This window comes from Rhinolophus sinicus, linkage group LG06, assembly GCF_036562045.2.
Source record: "Rhinolophus sinicus isolate RSC01 linkage group LG06, ASM3656204v1, whole genome shotgun sequence".
Lineage (NCBI taxonomy): Eukaryota > Metazoa > Chordata > Mammalia > Chiroptera > Rhinolophidae > Rhinolophus > Rhinolophus sinicus.
Window position 1 is genome coordinate 80,674,303 of NC_133756.1, and position 12,569 is coordinate 80,686,871.

Below are 12,569 nucleotides of genomic sequence, written 5' to 3' on the forward strand. Positions count from 1 at the left end.
TACGTTTCCAGTCACGAAAACAATGATGATGACGAAGATAATAAGAGCTAACCCACTTGTCACTCTCAATGTGCTAATCACTGTTCTAAGCACCAAACATTTAGTTACTCATTTAATAACTCCCAAAAATCCTACAAGTACTATTATTATTTCATTTTCCATATGAGGAAACTGAGGGATCGATCACATAGCTAACTAAATGGAAAAGTTAAGATTCAAAGTCAGGCAGTAGTAGTCCATCCTCTTAACCAGTATACTATACTGCCTCTAAGCGATGCACTATGAATCTTGGAAAAAAGTGTTAAACAATGTTCAGTATGCTCTAAGACTACATCTGCAATTTTTATTTCACTGTAAAAATGCTCTTTTAGAAAAAAATTGTTCTACAGCAGCAGATTATCTATAGGAGAAAGTCTAGAGGTCAAAGAACAGCTCTTTATAATCTAAGTCCAACCTGTATTTCCAGCTTATGTACCTCACCCAATTCTAGCAAACCAGACTGCTCATGTACCTTAAACACGCAGAGCCTACGTTTTAATGCCACTGTTAAAGGCCTTTTCTTCACTCCTTGCCTAGAAATTCCTACTTATCCTTCAAAATCTAGCTCAAATAACACTTCCTCTGTGCCACCCTCTCTGATGTCACTAGGCAAACTGTTCACACAGTATTTTGTACATTTCTCTATTAAAGCATTTATCACATTACATCATAACTGAATGCTGAAGAATCCTTTTCACCTCCTAAAATTAGACAGAACCTAGTTCATTGTAGATGGCAAATAAATTTTTAAAGTTCTGGTTTTTAAAAAATTGTTTTTTTAAAACTCAGCAATACAAAATGACAAGTTAGCTAAGGTCCATATAGTCAAAGTTTTAACAAAAGTCATGAAATTGAAATAATTAAAAGGAATAAAGTTCATTTTCGAATAAACTAGAAGTTACAAAGGTTCCTACACATTGAATTCAGTCACCAGAAATCTTTTTAAGAAGAAAAACTGATACCCTGGACCAAACTAGAGTAATCTGTGGTAGTAATGATAATCTGAATAATGATGTGGGCAAAATTTTAAGTGAGACGAGGGTTCCCAGAATCTAAACCAACAGAGACAAATGTAGGCTACAAAGATAGCATTTAGTAAGTTGCTGCTTGAGTAATGCATGCCAACTTAATGCTCTCAAAAATTACTATCCTCTCTAATTCAAGTCACTCCTTGAGAGTAATTTATTCCCTAATGTTCTAGTGGAATTTCCATTTTTTACTTGTTAATGAGTTAATATTTATTTCTAATTGAACAAAACCAAACACAATTATACCATATATACAATCAACCTATTTCTCTCAGTAATTTCCAACAACCAAGCTAGTAACATATAGAATAGCCAATATACTCATAATTTTTCGTATTTAATAAGTATAAAATAGTCCCTCAAATATTTATTGAATTAACTGAATTTGCCAATATCTTTTACCTATAAAGTAAATGTCATTTCACTTTGCTTTATTGAAAAAAAAAAGTTATCTAAACTATTGGCTTAATTTTTCCCCCTATTATCCCATACTGATAACTTACCTAATATGCTACAGCTCTGGCAAAACCTGATCTCTTAGTATTTACTCCTAACCTCAGCTTAACCCCAACCTCTTTCTTTCAAACTCTCACCTATCCACAAATTTTCATGATCTTCAGGGTTTCTAAAGGACTTACTGCCTCCATTTCATCTTCATGACTGTTAAGTCACTAATTTTTCAGAGGTAACCAAATCTATCAAAGCTAGGAATGGTTCAATATCCTCCAAGGCAACCTTTTATACAAAGCACATGTTTAAACCAAATGTCAACTGCATTCTTGTTGACATAAAATTAAAACCAAGTCAACTACTTCAATGTGTTACCATTTGGGCAGTCCCAACCTTGAATATGTGTTTGTGTAGTATTCTCCATTACCTAGGCTGAGAATTTTCCTCATACATTCTTTCTTTCCCCTCCTTGAAGAGGCTTATGGTCTGCTTAGTTTTCTTCATCAAATTCTCCATGAACACCCTAAAATACTCATTTTCTCCAAGTGTCTCCATCTTCCCCTCATATCTTGACAAGATAGTGCGGAGATGCTGGTAGGTATCTGGCAGCAGGTCTAAGATATAAGGTGGGCTATTCTTTAGCGCCAGCTTTGGGTTCTGACACAACCGCACCACCTGCAACAAATGGAAAAGAAGGGCTATTACTTGGAGGATCTTAAGGATAATTTCCTTTTTTAAAATATATAATATGTTATAAAATATGTGTTCTTGCGGAACTATGAAAAATGGATAAGAATATAAGAAATGATCCATAACCCCTCTGCCCACAGGCAATCATTTTATATTTTTAGCTGTCCCCCTAGAAGGGTAGGTTCTTCAAACCATATGGGAGACTAATGATTCAGACAACAAGAAAGACTAAATAACTGGGGAGTGGGGGAACATCCACAAAAATGCTTAAAAATTGCTAGATGAAATATGGCAAATTCCTTTCAAATGCGTGGCTTACCCCACAATAGAATAAAGAAAATTCCTAAGGGCAGAAATAAAGAACATGGCTGTCGTAGGAGGTAAATTGTGGTGATGTAGGGACCTAGAGTTTTAACAACCACTAGGGGACAGGAACAAAAGCTTGGACCCAGCAAAGCATGGAGTTAACTGAGATACCTTTCCTACTCATATAAATGCAAGACTCTCAGAATTTGCCTGGTAATTCTTTTTACCACCTTTTACTTTCAACTTTTCTGAGTTCTTATGTTTTAAGTGGATCTCTTTTAAAGAACATATAACTAGGTTTTTTTGTTTTGTTTTGTTTTTTTACTTTATATTGGGGAACTATGCTTTTCCAGGACCCATCAGCTCCATGACAAGTCGTCGTTCTTCAATCTAGCTGTGGAGGGCACAGCTCACTGGCCCATGTGGGAATCAAACGGGACCTTGGTGTTATGAGCGCTGCGCTCTAACCACTGAGCCAACTGGCTGCCGCAACTAGATTTTTTTAAATCCAATACAACAATCTGTTTTTCAACTGATGAGTTTAGTCCATGTTGTATTTGTTATAATGAATGATACTTTGTATTTATTCCTACCATTTTACTTTGTACCTTCCATTTACATAGATTTTTCTGTGTCTGGAAAAGAAAACTTAGTAGAATGAAGAGTCCAAAAACAGACCTATACGTATATACTAAACTCTTAACTCATCACAAAAGTGGTCTTTTCCAAAAATAGTAGTGCAATAATTGGGGATACATGTAGGGAAAAAAGAAAATCAAACTAAACCCTCACCTTACACTATACCACACACACACACACAAAACAAACAAACAAACAAAAAACCCACCCTCAATGGGTTATAGACCTAAATGTGAAAGGCAAATCCATAAAGCTTTAGGAAATAATATAAGAAAAATTATCTTTCATGATTTCATAATAGAGAAAAAGTTATCTTAAACAGGACCATAAAAAAGCATTAACCATAAAGGAAATATTAAGTTCTACTATTTTAAAAGTAAGAACCTCTAAGACACCACAAAAAGAATAAAAACACATGTACAGAATCAGAGAAGATATCCACAATACATATATATCAGACATATATATCCAGAATATATAAAGAACATCTACAAATTAATAAGATTAAGACAATCAAATATACAAAAATGGACAAAAGACTTGAACAGGAACACCACAAAAGAAGATATCCAAATAACCAATAAACATATGAAACAGTGCTAAACCTCATTAATGATTCAGGAAAATGAAAATTATAAAATCACGATTAGGTACTATTACTACACATAACAAAATGGCAATGCCAACCACTGGCAAGGAGCAAGAACCCTCAAATACTGCTGGTGGGAATCTAAACTGCTAAAACCAACTTGGAAAACAGTTCAGCTCTATACTGTCAGGTTCAAGATTAATATGCTCCATGAACCTGCAGATCCATGCTTGGAAAGGTATACTAGGGTACACTTACAAAAATGCTTAATAACTAAAAACTTCAAACAACCTATTATGTCCATTGGATATATGTACAGTGGATAAACTGTGGCATAATTATCAGCAACAGCAATACACTACACTTACTACCATGTGGATGCTCCTCTTAAACAAAGCTGATCTGAAGAAACCAGAAACAAAATACAACATGAATACATGTATATGACTACATTACTTTGATATCCATTTAAACTATATTATTTAGGTATGCATACAAAGTGGTAAAAGTATAAGTAATGGAAAGAAAAAAATAAATTTTATTTGCAGATGATGTAACTGTCCATAAAGAAAACCTAAGAGAACTGATACAGCACTAGAAACAATAAAACAGTCTAGTAGGTTGCTGGATTCAAGACAGATATACCAAAACAGCATTCATAGATATTTTATAAATAATTTAAAAACGCAATTTTAATTGTTGCCATTTAAGAGGCATAAAAATTTAAGGTTCCTAGGAATACATCTAACAAAAGATGTTCAAGACTTTTATGAAGAAAATTATAAAACTTTATTGAACATAAAATATAGAAATTGCTGGAGCACTCTATCATGTTTAAGGATAGAAAGACTCAATGTAAAAATGTCAGTTCTCCCGTACTACAGGGCAACCATAATCAAAACAGCATGGTATTGGCAGAAAAACAGACACACGGAACAATGGAATAGAACTGAAAACCCAGAAATAAACCCACATAAATATGGACAGATAATTTTTGACAAAGAAGCCAGAAACATACAATGGAGAAAAGACAGCCTCTTCAATAAACGGTGCTGGGAGAATTGGATAGCCACGTGCAAAAGAATGAAACTGGATTGCTATCTGTCACCATGTACCAAAATTAATTCAAAATGGATCAAAGACCTAAGCATAAGACCTGACACAATAACCTGCATAGAAGAAAACATAGGTACTAAACTTATGGACCTTGGGTTCAAAGAGCATTTTATGAATTTGACTCCAAAGGCAAGGGAAGTAAAAGCTAAAATAAATCAATGGGACTATATCAAACTTAAAAGCTTCTGCACAGCAAAAGAAACCATCGACAAAATAAAGAGGCCACCAACTGAATGGGAAAAGATTTTTGCAAACAGCGCCTCCGATAAGGGCTAATATCCAAAATATACAAGGAACTCATACAACTCAACAACAAAAAAACAAACAACCCAACTGAAAAACGGGCAGAGGACCTGAAGAGACATTTCTCCAAAGAGGACACACAAATGGTAAATAGACATATGAAAAATGCTCAACATCACTAATCATCAGAGAAATGCAAATAAAACCCACAATGAGATATCACCTCACCCCAGTCAGAATGGCTATCATCAACAAGACAAATAGTAACAAGTGTTGGAGAGGCTGTGGAGAAAAAGGAACCCTCATACACTGTTGGTGGGAATGCAGACTGGTACAGCCGCTATGGAAGGCAGTGTGGAGGTTCCTCAAAAAATTAAGAATAGAATTGCCATATGACCCAGCAATCCCTCTCCTAGGTATCTACCAAAAAAATCTGAAAACATTTATCCATAAAGACATGTGTGCTCCAATGTTCACTGCAGCTTTATTTACAGTGGCCAAGACATGGAAACAACCAAAATGTCCTTCGACAGATGAATGGATAAAGAAGTTGTGGTATATACACACCATGGAATACTATTGGGCGGTAAGAAAAGATGAAATCGTACCATTTGTGACAACATGGATGGATCTTGAGATTTAATGCTAAGCAAAATAAGTTAGAAAAAGTAAAGAACCATATGATTTCACTGATATATAGTATATAAAACTGAAAACAAAAGAACAAGACAAACAAATGAAGGAACAAAAACTCATCATAGACAATAGTATCGGGTGTTAGCAGAGGGTAAGGGGGGAGGGGGGCTCTAGAAGAGGGTAAAGGAAATCAAATATATGGTGATGGAAGGAGAACTGACTCTGGGTGGTGAACACACAATGGGATTTATAGATGATGTAATACAGAATTGTACACCTGAAATCTATGCCACTTTACCAACAATTGTCACCCCAATAAACTTTAAATTAAAAAAATGTGTGTGTGTGTGTGTGTGTGTGTATATATATATATATCAGTTCTATCCCCAATTAGTGTATAAATTCAGCACAATTCCTATCAAAATTCCAACAAGCTTTTTCATGGAACTTAACAAGCTGATCTGAAAACCCACATGGAAGAAAAAAGGATCAAAATCAGCCAAGCGTATTTTGAAAAACCACAAGGTAGATGGTATTTACTCAATGTGTTATCAACTCTTAGTATATCTTATAATTCAAAATATGATGTTGACTAAAGATAGCAAATGGCCAAATGGAACAGAAGAGAACCCAAACACAGACTCACACATTTACAGAAATTTAGTATCAGAAGTGGCATAATAAATCAGAGTTCAAGAGAAAAACTGCCAGGTGGCTCAGGTGGTTGGAACACTGTGCTCCTAAACCCGAGGTCGCCGGGTTCAATTCCCACATGGGCCAGTGAGCTGCGCCCTCTACAGCTAAGATTGTGAACAACAGCTCTCCCTGGAGCTGGGCTGCCCTGAGCAGCCAGAAGTCGGCCAGAGCTGCCGTGGCCTGCTGAGTGCCACCACAGCGGCTACCAACAGCCTCAGCCTGGAGGGAGCACAAGGCCCATAATACCAGCATGGGTCAGGGAGCTGTGTCCTACACAACTAGACTGAGAAAGAAACAATGGCTTGAACCAGAGTGGGGGAGGGGAGGCAAAAGAAAAGGGGGGATAAATAAATAAATAAATGAAAGTTTAAAAAATATATATACATCAATGCAATTATAATACGGTATATTTCTGAACATCCTTTTTATTTTCTGCTGGGTTAACTGAACTTTTCATTAATGAAATATCCCTCTTTATATTTCTAGTAACACAACATGCTACTTGCCTTAAAGTTCACTTTATCTCACTCACATAGCTAAACCAGATTTCTTAGGTCGGTGTTTGCATAGTATATGTTTTTTATATTCTTCTACTTTCAAACTTTCTGTGTTCTTACACTTAATGTGTGACTCTACGTATGCAGAATATAGTTGGTTTCCTTTTAATCCATTCTGACAATCTTTGGTTTTAACAAATTTGATCTGTTTACATTTAAATTATGAAATTACTATTACTATAGGTCAAATGTGGGCAATTTCATAGTTCACCTAATAAGTACCGATTCTATAATAAATAATAAAATAATTTACTATTTGTTTTCTTTGTGTCTCTCCTGTCCCACATTCCTTTATTTCCCCTTTCTTGCCCTCTTTTGGATTAAGTATGTTTTATTTTCCCAATTGGCTTGTCAAATATAGTCTTTTACTACTCTGTTACTGATTACCTTAGTGATTATAACATGCATGCACTCTAACTCATGAAATCTTAATTTTCATTAGTACTTTCAGCACTTTCCAGACAATCCAAACAACTTGGAACACTAACTCCATTTACTATGTGCTATTACTATCATACACTTTAATTCCATATAGCTTACAAAGTCCACAAGTCATTATTACTATTACTATTACTTTATATAAACAATATCCATTCATATTTACCCACATAACTGCCCTTTCCAACACTGTTCATCCTATTCAGAAATCATTTTCCTTCAGCCTAAAGAATATCCTTTAGTATTTCCTTTAGGGTAGGTCTGCCTGACTACAAATCCTCTCAGTTTTTGTTTGTCCTGAAAGCATCTTTATTTTGTATCCACTTTAAAAGGCTGTTTTCACTGGAAAAAGATTGACAGTTATTTTCCGTCATTTTATGTCTGGGTGCCACTGTTAGTGTTGAAGGCAGGCTGTTGTGTCAGTTTCATTGCTCCTTTGAAGGTAAAATTTCTTTTATTCTCTAGTTGCTTTTCAGATTTTCTTGGCTCAGGTTTGCAATAGCTTTACTGTGATGTATCTAGATGTATTTTATTTGTATTTCTCCTGGTGTTTATGCAGCTTTAATTTACGACTTGATGATTTTCATCAGTTTGGGGAAAGTATCAGTCAATTTCTCATCAAATATTCCTTCTATCCCATTCTTTCTCCTATCCTTCTGGAACTTCAGTTACTTATATATAAGACCTTTTCACCATCTTCCAAATGTCACTTACCCTCTTTTCTAAGTATTCTCCATCCTTTTGTCTCTCAATGCTTCAGTCTGGATTTTTTTCCCTGATTTATCTTGCACTTTACTAATTCTCTCCTTCAGCTGTATCTATGCTGTTAAACCTTCCACTGTGTTCTTAATCAGTTCTTACGTTTTTTTCAGTTCTAGAATTTCTATTTCGTTATCATTTCAAGTTTCTGTCAAAATTATCAATTTTGTCTTTGATCCTTCTAACACATTTATCATAAATATACCTTAAGTCCACGACTGATAACTCAAATATCTGTACCTTCATGGGTATGTTCCTATTGTCAGTTTTCCCTCTTGGCTTTCAGTTGCATTTTTTCTTTTCATATGCCTAGTTATTTTTTTATTGAATGCTGTACATAAAAATGACATAGACAAGCTTAAGCCATGGATGATGATTCAGAAAGAACTTACTTTTGCTTCTGGCAGGCAGCTAGGCTAGGGACAGTAGGAATCCCCGATCATCTTACTCTAACCCAAAATTGAGAAGATTAAAAATCTGGGCTTCAGTCCTTATAAAGACTGGTCTACTTCTGTTTCACCCTTACTCCTACCACTTAAGACCACAGGGACCCAACCCAAAAACCTGGAGTGTTTCCTAGGGCCCTCCACCTTGGCAGACCCTAATTCTAATTTTTGTCCTCCTTGACATAAGTATTTTGAAAACTATTCAGCCTCTCAGCTGTCACTTCCCGAATCAGGAATGACCTAATAATAGACAAGGCAACCTCAAACATCAGGCTCACATTTCAGAGCTTTCCTTATCTTCCAGAACGTGGTCTCATAATCAGTCACTGCTCTTCAACATCTTGCAGTTTTTCTAGTTAGCAGTGTATTTTGAAACAACCTAGTCCAACATCGGTAGAAGCATAAGTCTGACATCTTACTCATTATTTCACATTTTAAAATACCTGTATTTTTGTGTCACCCAAAGCTCATTATAAACTTTTTGAAGATGTCTAAATGATTGTATTCTATGAATATACCATAACATATCTTAACCATCAAACCCCACTTTCACATTTATGTTGTTTTCAAGACTTTAGCACTGCAAGTATCACTGTGATGAATATCTTTGGGCATATTTTTCTTCTATATATCAGATTATTTCCTTAGGGATAGATCCCCCAGAAGTGGAATCGTCAGGTCCATCTAGAACAACTGCAAATTTCCAATTTAATGATTATTCATCAGTGACTCTTCAAATGAGTGAGACAATATGAAATTTTCTAAAGCTCGATGTTTTAATCTTTGTATAGCATTTCCTGAACTTTTGAAAAACAGCCCTATATAGAAGTCTAGCAAATAAAGACAAGCTAAATCAACAAAAGAATTTGATGTATGAATATTTTTAATAGTGTTTTAGGAATTGTTCATCCTAGCAAGTTTTAAGCCAAAAGGGAATGACAGAACCAAGAAAAAAAGACTCCACCTCAGAAGACAACTATATTCTAAGTGCAATAGTCAAGAACTCATATTAACAAAACAAATGCAAACAGTCTCCAACGTGTAAGAGTTATATTCCAAAACCTCTTTTGTAAGTCAGTTGTTTATAATTCAGACTATATTTTTACAAAATACGAGTATATATATATATATATATATATATAAAGAATACTAAAATGACAGATTCCTCGGTTAGTCCATGGAAGGCAGTAGGGGAGACTGACATTGAAACTAAGAGATCAACATCTAGCAAAGACTACCAGAGGTATCTGATTGAAGGTTTTTATTTTCAGAAAAAAATTGAACATGATTCATATAGAGAAAGAACCAGGAGAGCAAAAGAGATAAATGCAAAGCTGAGGTTTCTACCAAAACATGGGAAATAAGATCTACAACACAGCTAGGAACACTAAACATCATTAAAAGAAGGGACACCTCCTTCCTCTAAAACAGGAAGAAAGGGAGTGAGGGCAGGTTCAGACAGAGATAAATTCAGAGATAAGGAGGCAGTAAATTAAAGTTATACCTGATGGTTTTAATTTGTCTCCATATAATCATTCAACAAATATATGTCAGGCACTGGGATACAGAAGTGAAAAGACAACAAACATCCCTGAATCTGTATCAAGCAATAAACAATAATTTTAAAAAAAAAAAAAAAAGGTCAACAGGAAAAATATCAGGTTCTATGCAGAGACTTGAAATAGAGTAATATAATAAGAAAATGCTGGATGACTATGTTAGAACAGTGAATAGGGAAAGCTTTCTGAGGTGAATTTAGGTTAAGAGTTGAAATTACAGGAAGGAGTCAGCCATGAAGACTCATCAGAAGAGTAGCCCAAAAAGAGGGAACTAATCCGACAGCCCTAAAGTAGAAACAGGTTTGGATCTGTTTGAGGAACAGAAAGGTCAGTGAGACTGAAATGCAGAGAGAAAGGTGGAGAGGGTGATTGAGACAGAGATGTACAGTAGACAGGGAATTAACAAGGAGACATTATGATGAAGCCTAAAATATAAGCTTTTAAGTTTTAAATTAAAATTTAAAAGGCTCAGTGTTTTAATATCTTGGTAAGATTGTATCAAACAACCATATTTAAATGTCCAGTTTCAGTCATTTACCTTCAGTAAATTTCTTAACCTCTAAGCCTCAGTTCCTTTATCTGTAAAAAGAGATAATACCTACCTCATAATAAAAAGTTTATGAAAGGATGAACAGTTTCCAATAAAGTAGGCATTTTGTAAGTGTTAGTTCCCCTCCCATTTTCATATTACTTGACGAGATTTGTATGTAGGCAGGAATTATCTACTGAAAACAGAATGGTAGACCTCACATCATCCTTTGATGACTACCAGAAACTGATACCATTATTCCTACCATCCTGGCCCTTGCCATAGCTACCTTCCCCATTCTACATGGTCTCTGACTAATTGGCAGCCATGGAATGAGAAAAAGCAGCAGGCCCCTCAAGAATAGGGTGACCCACAATCTACGAAAGCTACAGTATCCATCCCTTCAAAGGTCCTAACGAAGCAGAGATCCCAATTTAAAGGCAAATGTATTAACACCACGGAATTGACGTTAAAATGCAGTATTTGCCTAATTCCTCTGGGAAAAAAGATAAACTTCCTTTCAATAACAAAAACTAAAATTAAAATTGCTCTGATCTTACATACATTGCCCAACCTATAATATGCGATCAATAAATGTTAATGACAATGAACTGAAAAAATATATCACCCCTCATAACACATCAGATTTACACTACCACAACAAGTTAAAAAATGTCTCCAAGGGGCAGCCGGATGGCTCAGGTGGTTAGAGCACGAGCTGTCAACAACAGGGATGCCAGTTCAATTCCCACATGGGATGGTGGGCTGCGCCCCCTGCAACTAAAGATTGAGAATGGCGACCGGACTTGGAGCTGAGCTGTGCCCTCCACAACTAGATGGAAGGACGACTTGGAGCTGATGGGCCCTGGAGAAACACACTGTCCCCCCATATTCCCCAATAAAATTTATTTTTTAAAAAAAGTCTCCAAAACCCTTGATTAATTCGTATTTTCTAACTAGTACCACGTACCTTCCAGGAATATTATCTATCTACCTTTAGAATGTAACCTTGTAAAAGATCATTTGTAGATTAAATGTCTGCTCTTCTCAAGATCTTTTTGAGATGAATCATCACATGACCAGGGAAATCAGCACTCCACTAACAACTCTGAATCTTCAATACTAATATAGACCATAAAGAAAATAAATAGGTAAACCTACTCTTTTGATAGTAAAGTCTTCTGGAAAGAAAAAAAAATGCCCTATTTATAACCTCTAGGGGGAAAGTTCCAAAAAGCTTCCATGAATAATTCAAGTCAACCTCCCCCTATTAGTGAATTTTAAATTGGCAGTTATATAGTTAACTAAAGCACAAATAAAGACTCTGAGCTTTAAAAAACTCACCAAATGGTTTCTGAAAGATAAAATATTTTCCTGCTTAGTCTGCCTCCATTTAGCCAACCTTATTTTGCTTTTCAAGTCTTGCAATAGCAAAACTGGCTGCCTTTTGGTTACTTCTGCTGTACATTTACAGCATCACTCAGAACAATGTCAAAAGGAAAAACGTGCATATCTCTGGCAAACCAACAGTATCTTTTCACAGCTGCCATAGTGTACTCCATCCATAATAGCTTTCTCACTAGCCTAGCTCCTCTCTTTGCTTCTGCCAAGGCTCAGTGGTCAATAGAAAAAAATTTTGAAAGTGCTATAATCACAATAAAGAGGAATAAAATTATGCTTGGAAATTGCTAAATTTTTAAAAAGAGAAAAGAAGCTACAGAGAACTTTTTCATGTGTTAAAAACACGATTAAAATAAGCACTATACCTCAAAAATGAGTATTCGGTATGTTGAGTTATGCATAAAATATGTAAAATTTGATTACAGTTTTCAAAGAATCAATATTGTTC

At 35.4% G+C, this 12,569-nt stretch overlaps 1 protein-coding gene across 2 annotated transcripts in view; it reads right to left on the reverse strand.

Moving 5' to 3' along the window:
- The window catches only part of CBL (Cbl proto-oncogene), an 87,318-nt gene that overhangs the window by 65,551 nt on the left and 9,198 nt on the right, over positions 1-12,569 (reverse strand). Inside the window, exon 2 of one of the 2 annotated variants that reach the window (XM_019716331.2) lies at positions 1,945-2,192. The exons of the other annotated variant lie outside the window; for it this stretch is intronic. Within the exon in view, the coding sequence (XP_019571890.2) occupies positions 1,945-2,192 (248 nt within the window). The remainder of the gene's footprint in view (positions 1-1,944; positions 2,193-12,569) is intronic. 2 annotated transcript variants of the gene reach the window in all.